Here is a 15,452-nt window from a genome sequence, read left to right as displayed (position 1 = left end):
CTGAGGCTGAGCCTCGGCAGCCGCCGCCATCCTTCCTGACTTCTCCAACCCTCCTCCTTCCTTCCTGTAGATTGCACGCTGCCCCTGTAGATCAGCAGCTTCCATCTGATCTGCATCCCGGCCGACTGTCACAGATTGCAAGGAATTGAAAGGAAATCCACATCCTTTGCTGCTGCTGCTGCAGGTATGGGTTTATTTTGCTCCATCCATTGCTGTTTCGTTCTATTGGTTGGTCTGGTCGCTCGTCGTGTTTTGTTCAAGGTTCTAAATCTCCCGCTAAACTGCCGCTATCTCCTGCTATAGCTCTTTCAGAAGAGTTTCAGCTATTTGCTCTCATGTACAATTTAACCGCTATAGATCCATTTAGCCCGCTATAGCTGTTTGAGAAACTAACCGCTAAATACTTTAGCCTGCTATTTAAAACATTGGTTTTGTTTCTTTTATTCCTTTACGGAATTACTAAAATTGTGTCTCCACAATTCTTGGCTGATTATAGTCAGATTTATCAACATCATATCGATTCTCAGATTCGTTCTATTGCACGCATGCAAGCCCGTTTTGAAGGCCGAGTTACCAACTGCTCTTAGCTGGCATTTTTCTTCGGTCAATGTAGTGTATGATAAAGATAAGGTTAAAAGGTACTCACATCAAATTTGAACTACAATTACATGTCACTTACATTACAGTTACACCGTATTAAAAAATGTAGGTTTAGTTCTATGTGCATGTAAATTTATATTTTTATCTATTTTTGCACAGACCTTGCCTGCTAGCTTTGGTTTTTAGCTATGCAGCTAGTAGTTATGCTATAAGTTCAGTACTGTCAAATTGTTTCATCAGTAATGAGCTTTTGTTTTGTGTGTTACAATTGCTTTGTCCTGGCCGTTGATCTGTAATGGTGAAAAACTGACTGTTTTTAGGCTGAAATTGTGGCAACAGTTATATAGGCACTCCCACCCAACAATAGAAATATAGAATCATCCCATCAGATAAGAAAATCAGTTTTGGTTCGGAAAAAGATATGGGGAGGCGATTTCTGAACCTTGTGGTGGAGAACGCCCGCAGTGGACTGTATTCTCTGCGCCGCATACCTGCAAATCATCTCTTCTACCCATCAACAAGAGCAGCTGAAGAGGCCACGGCAAAGTCCCAAGAATCATTCAACGCGTACGTTAAGGAGCACCATGGCAGGAAACACCCAGGCCTCCACACCTTGGAGATGTTGGGGAAGCTTCCCTCTCCCATGCTCAACTTCGAACCAACCCCCTGGGATGGCCAGCGTCGACATAGGAATCTCGAGTTCGCATCTCTCCTCGGCAATGAGAACAGGATCCTCATTGCCGACCACAGTGGACATACCATCGTCTTTGACGCCGACTCCTCCACCGTCTTTGCCTTTCCCAACCTCATTTCTGACAAGGGTTGTGCAGCCATTTCCCTCTCCATCAAAAACAACAACACCAATAAGAACATTAGTGGCGGCATGTGGGATGAAGACAGCCTCTACGTGATGTCCCAGAGTGCTGACCCTGAAACCAAGGATTACTGCTTTGAAGTGCTCAACTACACTTCTTCCTGTAAGGATTTTTGGGGGAGGACTCCCTATTGGAGTTCTCTACAGCCGCCGCCCTTCGCCAACTACATGCATGCCGACATTACTTCCTACACTGTGGTTGACAGCTCCACTATATATGTTTCTTCTATGGAGCCAGATGCTACTTACGCCTTCGACACAGTGGGGCGTCAGTGGCGTCGCCTGGGCTGCTGGGCAATGCCATTCGATGGCAAAGCTGAGTATGTGCCGGAGCTCAAGCTGTGGTTCGGACTATCCGTCGACCACCCCTACAGCCTGTGCGCTTGTGATCTCCTCTCCGATGCAGCAAAGCCACCCACGGTGCAGCAGCAGCACACTTGGGTGGACCTCGACATACCTGAATCTTGGTTGCCCAATAACATGGACCTCATCAACCTGGGCAGTGGCAGGTTTTGCGTCGTCAAGATTTTCCGTCATATGGCAGATGACTGCACTGGTTTCTCCGATTACGATGACGATGACACAATGGACTCTGACCCGATTCAAGGGAAATTCGCTGTCTTGACTGGCCTACAGATGGTTCGACCTTGTGGTAAAGATGGTGATGATCAAGGTGGGGTCCGGATGATCAAGCACAAGTCCATGTACTACAACTTTTGGGACCATGAAATCGAATGGGTTATCTGAAGCTGAGGGTTTTACTATCAAGCAGCTAGCTAGCATATGTGCCCTAATTTCATTTTGATATTTGAAGCAATTAGTGCTAGCTTTAATCTGATAAGCTTTATATCATGCACGTCTCTAGCTAGCTAGTGGACTGCTGTAAAATATCCCTAGTTAATTAGTAATTAATAGGATTGGATTTCTAAATCAGTAGTGGTATCTAGGTATAATATTTCTAATTAGTACCTGATATGTGTGTACCCATTCTAACGCAAATCGAATTGGTTCGGAAACTAATATCATTTTGCTATATATGAAGCAGAATGGGTTCGCCTAAACTGATTTCATTTTCATATGAAACAATATGCTTCATCTGATATGCAATTTATCATCCATATTTCCAGTGGACTGTAAGGGACTAGTGAGTAGGATTGAAAATTTGGAACTCTAAATTAGTGCATGGTCTGTAAGAGTCTACTTTGCTAATTGTATGAAGCAGTATCACTCTTGCTGGTTGTATCTTCAAGAGAGCTATCTTGTCAGAAATGGAAAGGCAGAGAAAATAGTGGATACTGAAGATTTTTCCTTGTCAACTGAACTAAATTTGGCCAAGTGTTCTATCTGAAACTAATATTATCGTTATGATTTCTATGAATCAGCCTATATGGCCTAATCTTATTCATTTTGATACTGTGAAAACTGAAGCAATGCTTTTATCTGATATGCAATTTTGCGTCCACATTTCTAGTGGACTATAAGAGACTAATGATCAAGTAAATTAGTGGTGGTATACTTGACAGTTAAGTAGGATTGGAATTCTAAACTAGCTAGTGGCATGAAATATTCTAGTGTCTTTTGGCCATAACTGAATGACATTACTGGGCTGGCGTGTCATTGTGCTAGCTAGCTTGTGGTACAACAATATGTATTTTACTGTCATCTCCTGGTTTTCACTACCTCTCTGCAACCTGAAGCTTCATCTGTATATGTTGTTGAGCAAATACTAGTTCTGAATTCCTTGCCACGGTACAAAGTCATGTGTCGTCTCCGCTTCATATGCATGATTACTTGCAAAAGCAAACTTATTCATGGATAAGGGATAATTAGTTGATGGAGCACTTGATAGATGTAATTTTGTTGCATCTTACAATGCCTGCACAGTTCCCCTTCCTGCAACATCAACATGTGATGGGAAAATGAAGTAAAACCAAACCAAGGTAAGAAATGTCCATGTGACAGGGTAGAAAAAAAAATTAAAACATTTGAGAATATGTAAATAAATAATTTGTTTATTTTCAGACCATGTAAATATGATATCTGATTTAACCCTTAAAAGGGCCAATGGTTCAGTTGTCTTCTGGAGTAGTTTATCTTCTAGCTTGCCACCTTAGCTAATTTCCTCTTTATATTTTGGTCCATTATCTTTTGGTTTAGTTTTTTTTAAAAAAAAAGGGGGTTTGTTGTCGATGTGACAACCGCGCACGTCGAAAGACGTCATTACTCAACAGTGTTAAAAGTAAAACAATTGTATTGCTTTATTGAAATTTTTTTTGATCCCTTATTATATGGCCTTAGGGGGCTATTTATAGCCCCATTACAGGTTTCCTTCGGGGAATTTACATGGCTACCCTTATGATAGAGACATTATTAGGGGCACATAGTGTCCTTTATATGTATGGGCCTTTTTTTTAGACGAAGGCAACCGCCCAGCTTTTCATAAAAAGCATACCCAGTTCATACAGCGTAAAAAGAAAAAGAAACAGAAGCTGGGGTACACCAGCGACAATAACAATGCATAAACGGGCGACAAGCCCCTGCTGCTGGCTCAGCAAAAACACACCAGGAAGAGCAAAAGACTACGAGTTAGACAGTCCTCCCGAGCTGCTTCCAGGCGCACTCCTTAGTCCTCCCAGCTTTTTTGTGTTGGCAAGCAACGATTCCTGCAAAGAGACCATCTCCCCAAGCATCTTCTGAGGCAACAAACTTTTCCACTGCAACGGAAAGAAAATCACCTTATATGGTAGCTGCAAAGGATCTTTCATTATTTTGTCCTTAAAAACAAAGTCATTTCTGGTTAACCAAATGGCCCACGCACATACAGCACATAAACAAAGAATACTCCTCTTAGTCTTGCCATGTGCCCGAATTAAAACGAGAAGCTCAGCTCTAGAAGAGGGGATGAAACCCCAATTTAGCAGATCTCTAATACAACACCAAAGAAATTTAGCAGGTCCACATTGAAACAATAGATGATCCACATCCTCCCTATCCCCACACAGTTTACAGAAAGGTTCTCCTTTCCAGTTCATTTTCTTTAATTGTTCTGCCGCCTGAATTCTTTCCTTAAGCGCCAACCAGAAGAAACTTCTGACTTTCAGAGGGATTGGCAACTTCCATAGCTCCTGCATCCCTAAGTCTCTGATCCCCCCAAACAAGATCGCCCTATATAGAGACTTAGTAGTGTATTGTCCAGACTTTGACAGTTTCCAGAACATTACATCTTTGTCATCAGTTAGTTGAACTTCACTTAGTTTATTCTGGAAATCCTCCCATTCTTCCATATCTAACAAACCCAAAGTTCTTCTCAGCTGAATGTTCCACCTCCCCTCATCCCAGGCTTGCCAAACTGTCAGATCCTTATCAGCACAGATACTGAAAATGTAAGGGTATTGTGTCTTCAAAGGAATGTCCCCCAACCACACATCATTCCAGAAATTGATGGCTTTGCCATTGCCCACTCTATAAGCACTACCCAGCATCATCCACCTCTTAACCTCATGTAGGCCCTTCCAAAATTGAGACCCCCCCCCCCCCCCCCCCCCCCCCTCTTCAATTGACTGAGAAACCCCCCCCCCCCCCCCCCCCCTCTTGCATGTACTTTTTCCTTAACAGTTCACAACAGGCATCTGTACACCCAGATTCAAGCGTAAAGATCCATTTACACAGCAGTGCAATGTTCATCACTCTAGTGTTGGTGAAACCCAAACCCCCAAAATCCTTGGGTCTGCAAAGTGCCTCCCATTTCATCATGTGATATTTTCTCTTGTTTTCCAGGCCTTCCAAAAAAAAACTTAGCTCTGATTGAATCCATTTTATGGTGTGTGGTCTCAGGAAGTGAGTAAAACCCCATCATATACATTGGTATACTGCTCAGGCACAAATTAATTAAGACAGCCTTGCCTCCATAGGACAAACATCCAAACTTCCAAGTAACCAATCTCTTTTCAAGTATGGGCCCTTATTGGGCTAAGATAACTCGGCCCAACCGCTTGGCGAAAACCTAGGGCGCCGCAGCCCGTTGGGCCGTTTCTCCGGTGAGGTTTGGTGCTTGGAGAAGTCCTGGCTCCCCTGCCAGAGCTTTCGCCTTATCGACTTCGCCCGTGCCGCCTTCTAGCGAAGTCTTCGCCCGGCGAAGTTCGGATGTTCAAGCCATGACCTTCGCCCAGGGGCTTTCGCCCATATGGTTCCCTTCTTGGTCTTCGCCCATCCGGTTTAGGCTTGTTGCTTGAGTTCCTGGTTTTAGCAGGTCCGGCCAAAGGCCCTGCATGGTATGCCTCCAATAGGGTTTAGGGGTGATAGTGTCCTTATAAGCTGCTGTCCTCAGCAATTACCTAGTGGTACCCAAAAAACCTTATTATGTTTCTCTCAATAAAAGCATCAAAACTTCTTTTTTTAAGGAAAAAAGAGAAGGTGGCAAATCAGCTGAGAAGGGGACATTTTCTCAGCATCAGTGTTTAACAGTGATCATAGATGATCATCATACATAGAGAGGAAAAATAGTCCGCATTTAAATGATATGCAGTGATAACTCTGTTTTTTAAGAATAGCTGATTTGCCCATGCATTACCGTGGAATCTTTAAAAATAACCTTTGGCATTCATTTTAAAAACTAAGAATGTGTACCTATATAATTGTTTTTTGTCATCATTTTTTTGGATCGAGAGCCATGTTGTTTCAAGATGAAACACCCTAAAACTGTGACCCAACGAATTGAAATATTTGCTGCCAAAGGATTTTGCAACCCCAATGACAAGGACAACAACCCAATCAGGAGATAATCATTTTTTTTCTTGCTGGTTGTTAGCTAGTAGTACAGAGTAACGTGCAGGGAGGCCCTGGGCTGGGCTGTGGGCTGTGGCTTGTCGGGCCATATAGCCCAAAGACACGGCGTTCGTTTTCGCCTTCATCGTCGATCTCAGCCACCGCCGCCGTCATTCTTCCATGGATTTCTGCTGCCGACGCCATAGCCTGGTGTTTGATCTCTATCTGGCTAGGAATTCGGAGCATATAGATAGAACCAGGTAGGATTAAGATCGATCGATCCAAGACAAGTTATTTTAATTCATACGGTGTTTGGAAGGGACAAAAGATCGATGGGTCGACGGCGATTTCTGAATCTGTTGGTGCAGAACAACCACGACGACATGTATTCTCTGCGCCGCATACCCGCCAATCGTCTCTTCTACCCATCAACGAGAGCAGCCGAAGCAGCAGCCATGGCCAAGACACAAGATGCAGGCAAGAGGCCGCATCCAGGGGCGCTGCATTTCATGGACAGGTTCCGCAATTTCCCATGTCCCTTGCTCAACCTCCAGCCCACCCCAATGCATCACCGGAACGAAAGATCTCTCGACTTGGTCACCCTTCTCGGCGACGACGAGACCAAGATCCTCACCGCCGACAACTACGGACACACCGTGCTCTTCGACGCCGCCTCCTACTCCGTCGTCCACTTCCCCAAGCTCAATTGTTCCAAGGGGTATGACGCCATGGCCGTCTCCATCAACCGTGCTGCACCCCAAGAACCGGACTGCCTCTACGTCCTCAACCTCAGAACCCACCCCACTACCAGCAACCATTGCTTCGAGGTGCTCAGCTATGGGGGTTTTTGTGAAAGGATCCCCATATGGCGTTTTCTACCGCCGCCGCCCTTCACAACGACCACCCAAACTACAATTACCTCTTACACGGTGGTCGGCGGCGACACTATCTACGTTTCTTCCAAGCTCTGTGGCACTCACGCCTTTGACACGGTGAGCCGTCAATGGCGGCCTATAAGCAGCCTCTGGTCCATGCCATTCTTAGGCAAAGCTGAATATGTGCCAGAGCTCAAGCTCTGGTTCGGACTATCATGCCACCACCCCCATAGCTTGTACGCTTGTGATCTCACCAACATTGCACAGGGTCAGCTACACACTTGGTTGGATCTCGACATACCTGAATCCTGGTCGCAGATTCGGCTCGACCTCATCAGCCTCGGCTCTGGCAGATTTTGTGTCGCCAAGATGTTCTCTTCTATGATGCAAGATGACGAAATTGACATGGAGTTTGCTGTCCTCACTGGCCTGCAGATGGTGCCTCCCCGTGGTACCAAAGATGATCAACAAGTGCCCTGGATGGTCAAGCACAAATCCATATACTACCCATTTGGCTACTATAACATAAAACGGGTTTTCTGAAACTAGTGATCATAGTATCATTTTGGTTTCTATGAAGCAATGCTTTTATCTGCTACTATGCATTTTGTCGTCCACATTCCTACTGGACTGTAATTAGGAGGGTACAACTGTGCCTTCTGCTTGCATTGCAGACACTGATTTGCAACCCCCTCCCTACTCTTCCGGCAGGCGGCAGCATATATATACATGTGTTTTGAAGCATGTATGTATATGCTCCAGCCTCCAGCAATACCAGTATCTTACCAGGATGAGTACAGCTAAGCTCTTTTCTTTTGCACATCACAGCCATATATCTTACCTGAAGAACTTACCATAAGATGTGAGATCAACCATGAAATGGTTGCCCCTTGCTTTATAAGCGCCATCACAAATACCAGGCACCTAACAGGACATTTCAGAAACACACTTCCTGGACCAGATACTTCAAACAATACATAGAAAGGAAGAAAGCTAATGTTGAAGTATCATTTCAACAAAACAAAACAAGCATCATTTCAACAGGAAAATAAAGAATAGTCCAACCATTGTATTCAGAAACTTCAGTCCAAATCTCATGTATTAATAAGTCTATACTCCCAGCATTGCCCCCAATTCTCCACTCATTGTTTTAGGTTACACGAAAAGGCTCAAACGTGAACTATTTTGTACATTTACTTCAAGATGTAATCCTCATGTTACAGTTGCCATCGTACTATACTTCAACAACAGAATCTAACCACAATAGGGGTTACATCTGTTCCCAAATCAACTAAGTATGATATAAATATCAGAACTCCATCACTGGGCCTTCTCAGATTCGCATTTTGTCGGTGGTGAAACAAGAGTGCGCCAAAGGTATTTCCCACTTGCCATGTCCACCATCGTCCAGAATCCTGTTTTCAAAGCCGACCCAACCTACAGTTTCATGCAAAATTATACTTCAATTGAGAGAAAGTTATGTGGCAAGCAACGAAATAAAATCCAATATTATGCTGTAGCTTGGTTAGGAAGCATGAAGATATGATGCCAGCACCCATTTTTACTACATACTACAAAAGATTCAACACTGGAACAAAAACTGAGGCTCAAGACCAAATATGGCCCATAATAATCCAGCTTCCACGATATAGGACGATTCGCTTGCTATCTGACCCGAACCACGCGAAATGGTCGCCAATTACACAGCTCACAAACTCTGTCTGGGGTGGGGCTACCTATTATTCGTAGGTGGTACGTACGGCGTTCTGATGCGCTCCACCCTGAAGAAAAAATCTTCTTCCGCTACAAGTTTTTTTTTTTTTAGAAAAAAAAAGAGAGGGTTATAAGTTTGTGGGCCTGGAAATATAAATTTCAGGCATCGTCAACAGGACAACAACCCAATCTTTTCCCTAGTACTTCTTTCAACAATCCAGCATCTCCAGTGTATAAACTATTATGCTTACATAATCCATAAGGACAGGTTCACAATGTAAAACCATGATACCATGGTTTAACACAATGTAAGAAGCACTGCCAACTAGCCAACTACATTTCGCTGTTTAAGTAAGATTTGTTATCAAGCATACTGCAACTATAGAAATACTTCAAATTAGCTCATGTTTTAGTATGATTCCTGATAATTTGCGTGCAGTTTTTTTTTCTTTGGAATAAGAACAGGCAATATCTTTGCTTATCGCATTATAACAGTGGTTGCAGTATATAAGTTTGGAATGACGGGTGTTAGTTCCTTTTCAACCTCCAAGCTCTAGACAATCAGCAGGAATCAACAATACTGTACTGAAACATTTTGTTCTAATTGTTATAAGCCTGAAAAAAATGACCGAAAATGAAGCCATGAATCTAAAAATTAGCATGAAAGCCATTGGATTTTTTTTGTTGTTGCTGTTCATGAGTCAATTATGTGTAGTGAAGTGAAGTACAGCTGTGTAAAAAGAAAAACAAGAGAACATGTTGTGTGCACTAAAAAGAAACATGGTTGTGATTTATCTGAAAATTAGGCATGCCAGAAACATTTCCAAAGCACTTAATTTTCCTTTTTCTTTCAGCCGTAAGAAGAAAGCATTCCTAGAATCGCTAGCTTTCATATCCAGCAACAGCAAACTAGAAGTCAAAGACAAGACAATGTTGTGATTTGCCATATGAGGGGGGTAAATGGGGCTCGTAGCAGGAATTAAGCAGTAGGATTAAAGCGTTAGTCCTCTAGCAAGGGGATATCATGAAACGTGTGCGTCAGGTAACCTAACCCAAGAATAGCGTGGAGCGAGCAAGGAAAGATTGTTTGTTTTTTTCCTTTATTACCTTGGAATGGAGGGGCACGGGGGCCCTTTCCCTGGGGGATTCGGAGGCGTCGGCATCGGCATCGTCGTGGAGGAGGTCGGGATCGGCGTTGAGGCCCCGGATGAGGAAGAATCCGGCGATAGTAGCGGAGAGGAAGATGAGGATCACCCTCAGCGGGCACATTCTTCCTCAAATGCCGTGCAAAAATCAAATCAATGAATGAACCAAGGGAGGAAGGAAGGAAGGAAGGAAGGAGTGGATTTGGGGAAGGGAGGATGGAGCAGTTGGGCCTCCCTTCCTTCTCTTCTCTTCTTGACTAGCACGCCCCCCCACCTAACGCTGCGTTACCACCCTCTCCTCTCCTCCTCTTTCTTGGAAATATTAAACTAGTAACAAATCTTCTCAAGGGAAGGTGAGAGAAGATGAAGAACAAGGATACAAGCACGAGATCAAGCTCGATGATGGCGCGGCGCCGTGCGCTGCAGCAAGAGGTAGGAGGCGAGAGGAGAGGAGGAAGAAGAAGGTGAATTCTCAAATCGCAACGACGAGGAAGAGGAAAATGGAGATGGGATTTGGCAAAGAAACAAAAAAGGAGAAGAAATTTATTTATGGGATTTACGCGGCCGAGGGGAGAGGGTGAGATGAGATGTCGTCAAAAGGGACGCGGTCCGCCTCTCTGGGCCCGCATGTCATTCTCTGTCTTTGTAACAGCCAAACCCCCCCCTCTCTCTCTCTCTCCTGTTGACCTCTTCTTTTTTCTCTCTCTTTGACGCATTATGCAAACCACACCACGTTGTTCTATCACTTGTAAAACTTTGAATTACATACTTTTCATTAAGCTATAACCCAATCTTTTTTTATATAATTCTTTACCACACCCATTTGGTTCTACACGAAAAGTTATTACTACTAGTTTACAATCTTCGTCCCAAATATTTATTACCTACTTCCTTTGTTTTACAATGTAGGACTTTCTAGTATTGCCCATGTTTTCTTTTGTTTTATAATGTAGGACTTTCTAGTATTGCCCATGTTTATTTGGATGTTAATGAATCTAGACATATGTATGTGTTTAGATTCATTAACATCTACATATATATGAGTCTTACATTGTGAAACGGAAGTAGTAGGATGGAATTTGACATATCTTATGTCAATGAATCTAGATACAACATTTTAGGAGGGAGAAAGTAGTAGATGGTGAAAACAATTTAATAATTAATATATCTCAAGTGCCTGGGCTAAAGTAAACATGTGACCATGTGTCATTCATAGTCAGGGGAACCTTAGGTTATCTTTCCTAGTAGTCCCTCTGTCCCATAATATAAGGAATTTTGTGTTTTTGCTTATAACGTTTGACCACTCGTTTTATTTAAAATTTTTTGAAATTATTATTTATTTTATTTGTGACTTACTTTATTACAGTAATTTAAGCACAATCTTTCGTTTTTTATATTTGCAAAAAAAATTTGAATAAGACGAGTTGTCAAACATTGCAAGAAAAAACTCAAAATCCCTTATATTATGGGACGGAGGGAGTATATGATTGTCATCCCTTTAGTCATTTTAATTAGGAGCGATTGCAAATTTACCACTACTTTAAATTATTATTGCAAAACTGCCACTAGAAAATTATAAAAATACCACTAGAACTATCATTCGAGTGGCATCCTTGCAATATTAAAAAAATCGGTGGCGAATTTACAAATGCAATTAATTGTCCTTATTTTTTTATCACTATATATGTCACAGTGGTCTCCACGTTTTCTTCCATGACGGGTAGCAAGCAAGTAACTAAATGAGCCTTTTACAAGCAAGATTTTCTTCTGGAAGATACCGCAAAAAATTAAATTAGTATTCATTCATTAGTCTATCCGTGCATATATTATCCTATTGTTGGTTTGGAAAGTCAACATGTGCACTGGATTAGTGGTTACCAACTACGGAGTATTAATTCTTAAATTCCATCTTAAAAATAACTACTACTATATGTCTGTTTTTTTTTGGCAAAATTTGCTACAGGATACTCAAATATTGTGGCATTTGCTGTGAGACACCTAAAAATCGTGTATTTGCTTGTGGACACTGTAAAAATATAATAATTAGCTGCTGGACACTCAGGGCCGGTCCTGTGGTTTTGGGGCTCAAGGACAAAAACTTATATGAGGCCCCTATACATAAACTAATATATATATATATATATATATATATATATATATATATATATATATATAGTCTTATAAATACACAACATTTAATATTCGATGTGATAGAGAAATTTACCAGATGAGATGAATTGGAGGAGTGTAGGACCTTGAAATCAAATGAATAAATGAATTGGAGGAGAGCAGTGCAAGCAGCAGGCAGCAGGGGCAGCGAGTGGTAGCGAGCAGAGAAGGCGACCGGCGGACCATTGACACGAGCGTGGCTGACTACTAGCGAGCCCCGATTTGCCATTTCCGTTTGCGAGTCACCAAGAGCGCAGGAGCAGCGAGCGGTGTGATGTGATCGAGGTGGCGCGACGTGAGTGGCGTGATGTGATCGAGGCGAAGCGACGGGAGTAAGATGAAAATCGCTTCGGCTTCGCTGAAACAGGTCTGGCGATGGACTAAAATTCATTTTCTGTATTGAGCTATTTAGCTGTCTAACTTAATATAAGCCTATAGCCCATTGACTAAAATTATTAAGTACGTAGTATATATACTATATGTGTAATAGGGGGCCCCTAGATTTTGGGGGCCTCGGGCGGGCGCACGGCCTGACCCCCAGGGTCGGCCCTGTGGACACTCGAGGCATTATTTTATTATTTTCGGTGAAAACAGAGAGAGAAAGAGTGTTAAAAGTACCAAAATGCCCTTGACACTGTTCTTCTTTCTATTTTCTTTCTTCTCTCTTTTCTTCTCTCTTTCCTGCCCCTGACACGGGTCGCCTCCTTCGCTGCAGGAGGCGTCGCGCGTGGCGGCGCCGTGCGGGAGGTGCTACTCACGTGGTGGGAGGGGCGGGACGACCAGTTGCTGGTGTACGGTCTCCTCCCGGCAGGGGTGGACCACGGCGAGCTCATGGGCAGAGCGCAATTCTGCCTGTGCCCGACCGGCGACGATGAGGGCGCGGCCGCGGCGAGCCGCCGCGTCGTGGAGGCCATCACGGCCGGGTGCTGCGCCGTGGACATCACCGTCTCCTTCCTGCGCCGCCGTCGCCGGTGAGCTCCAAGGCCGAAGCCTTCTTCCCCTCGCGCCACTGCCTCTCTCTCTCTTCCCCAATTCCGGCCAACACCGTCTGTTGCCGCAGCGCCACCTCCACGCCATCCCAGAGCCCCGTGCCGCGCCACCGGGTTCGCCTCCATCTCCTCTTGCCGACGCCGACGCTCATCGTGGCAGCCATGCGCTGTCACTGACGAACACCGCCGCGCTGCCGCCATGGCAGAGCACGGCCAGGGGGCCATGGCTGCTCTGCCTCCTCCTCCTTCTCTCACATCTGGTTGCAGCCGGACCTGGTCGGCTTATACAATGGCCCATGGGCAAAATTGTCTTTTATGAAAGTTTCTCTCACCGTTTCAGCCGGAAATAATAAAATAACGGGAGGAGTGTCCGCTAGCAAATTACCATATTTTTTCGGTGTCTAAGAGCAAATACACGATCTTCGGATGTCTCACAGCAAAGACCATAATCTTTGAGTGTCCTGTAGCAAATTTTACCTTTTTTTTTCATCATAATGGGGAGCTCACCATTAGCCAGCTAGATATAGCTGCTGTTAATTCTTGAAGGCACACAGGGATACAGGCAAGTAGATTTGTTGTAATGAGGTACTCCTTGTTTATATACTACTAGGAGTACGTATATTGATGTTGGTTGTGTAGCTGAATTGTTCAAGAAAGAAAGAGCCAGCCGCATGAGCAATATTGAATCGGTACTCGATCGGTTGCAATGCAAGATTGAGTGTAAGCCATGTGCTAACTACCAAACTAGAGTAACCTGGACAGAAGAGTACGTGACCTGCTTTGGACAGACCGATGGCATTTTTTTTTCCCTGCAGTTGAGAAAATACGGGAGACAAGCATCGATCCAACTGTACTTACTATCGAGCATGTGTCGTTTTTTTGAGGAAAGAAAGTGAAACATACTCTAGCGATCAGCATCAAGGATACATAGGCTGTGTTCGGAGGAGAGGGTTGGGAACCCCTCCCCGCACGTAAAACGAAGTTTGTTTTATTGCATGATTAATTAAGTATTACCTTTTTTTAAAAAAAAAGGATTAATATGATTTTTTTAAACAACTTTTATATAAAAAGTTCTTTTTTTATAAATCACACCGTTTAACAGTTTGAAAAGTGTGCGCGCAGATAATGAGAGATAGATGGGTTAGGAAAATGGAAGAACACAGCCATAATGCTTGTCTTTTGTAAGCATGCTGTATCGATCGTAGCATCAAGTTAATTGTAAGCTTGCTTCGTTTCTTCTAAGCATTAATTTGTTTGTACTCCTCGTTCGTATTGACTTTTCTTTTTCTTTTTCGAGAATTCGTAATGACTTTTCTTGTTGCTCCATCTCTCAATTCTCAGTTTCTATGTATTTCCACGAGCAGTCGGTCCATCGCTCTCAAGCTTGTGTGGGTTTTACAGTACACACACCAGCCCACTTGCACAGTTGCAAGAGATTCAGACAAGGGCCGCCCAACCAGATAGATAAGATACACATGCATCACTCCAGGCAAATCCGCCGGCTACCCGGATATATCATCTGCTCATTTTTCACAAGGGGATAATGATAGTCTAATCTCACATCTGCAATTCCTTTTCTTGACTGGGATACATCCAACAACTCTGAGCACTTATTCGGTTCATAGAGTTTCCAAATCATAGGTAGAAAAAAAAATTAAGGATTAGAATGACTCATGCACTCCAATTCATAGAAATTTTTCCAAGAGGTGTCTCATAATATAAAAAAAAAATCTTATAGAATTAGGCTGTAAGAATAGAATCCTTAGGAATTGGATAGGTTTTATTCCTATGAAATGAATGATGGTAAAAAAAATTCCTAAGGTTTCAGTTCATACAAAAATCCTTTAAATCGAATGCGGCCTTTTCTGCACAGGCAGAGGCAGTGAGTGAGCTAGTGAGCTTTCATCATGGCGCAATCATGTCCATGAGCACAACAAAATAGTTAGGCAGGCAGCTAGCTAGTGACCCACTTGCCCACACAGCTTTGTTTGACTTTTGTGGACCGACTGATGCAAAAGGTAACCATGCAGATTAACAAACCCAATACTGAACTTTTATTATGGAAATCAAGGATCGGCGCGCTGGATAGATAACAAGCACAAAAAATGCAGTCAATTAATGGGAACAGCACTTGCTCCACGACCATTCCTTCCTTCATTATCTTCTCTCCACACCTCTCAGCAGACTGAAAGCAAAGGTCACACTGGAACTAACCAGTTCAACCACAGGGCAAACTAGGGAATCCAGTGAAGTGCTGGACAATTGACTGAACTATGATTTCACTAGTCACCACATCAATAAGAGCATCTGAGCAAGCAAGTGA

The 15,452-nt window shown here is 43.3% G+C and overlaps 3 protein-coding genes across 3 annotated transcripts; 2 read left to right on the top strand and 1 right to left on the bottom strand.

Moving 5' to 3' along the window:
- Nucleotides 1–2,321, top strand: LOC127757980 (uncharacterized). The gene is made up of 2 exons (XM_052283577.1): nucleotides 1–184; nucleotides 921–2,321. The coding sequence occupies exon 2, from the start codon at nucleotides 1,022–1,024 to the stop codon at nucleotides 2,219–2,221; it is 1,200 nt and encodes a 399-aa protein (XP_052139537.1). The 5' UTR covers nucleotides 1–184; nucleotides 921–1,021; the 3' UTR covers nucleotides 2,222–2,321.
- A 4,249-nt stretch (nucleotides 2,322–6,570) lies between these two features.
- Nucleotides 6,571–7,656, top strand: LOC127757316 (uncharacterized). The gene has a single exon (XM_052282819.1). It carries the CDS (start codon nucleotides 6,571–6,573, stop codon nucleotides 7,654–7,656), a length of 1,086 nt encoding a protein of 361 aa, XP_052138779.1.
- Nucleotides 7,657–8,180: 524 nt separating this feature from the next.
- On the bottom strand, nucleotides 8,181–10,512 carry LOC127756472 (uncharacterized). The gene is made up of 2 exons (XM_052281798.1): nucleotides 9,934–10,512; nucleotides 8,181–8,550 (listed from the first exon to the last, which is right to left on the bottom strand). Exons 1-2 carry the CDS (start codon nucleotides 10,093–10,095, stop codon nucleotides 8,434–8,436), a joined length of 279 nt encoding a protein of 92 aa, XP_052137758.1. The 5' UTR covers nucleotides 10,096–10,512; the 3' UTR covers nucleotides 8,181–8,433.
- Between the last annotated feature and the right edge of the window lie 4,940 nt (nucleotides 10,513–15,452).

Source organism: Oryza glaberrima, chromosome 12 (assembly GCF_000147395.1).
Source record: "Oryza glaberrima chromosome 12, OglaRS2, whole genome shotgun sequence".
Classification (NCBI taxonomy): Eukaryota; Viridiplantae; Streptophyta; class Magnoliopsida; order Poales; family Poaceae; genus Oryza; species Oryza glaberrima.
The sequence above is the reverse complement of the archived record's forward strand: the minus strand, read 5'-3'. Positions and strand labels throughout refer to the sequence as shown.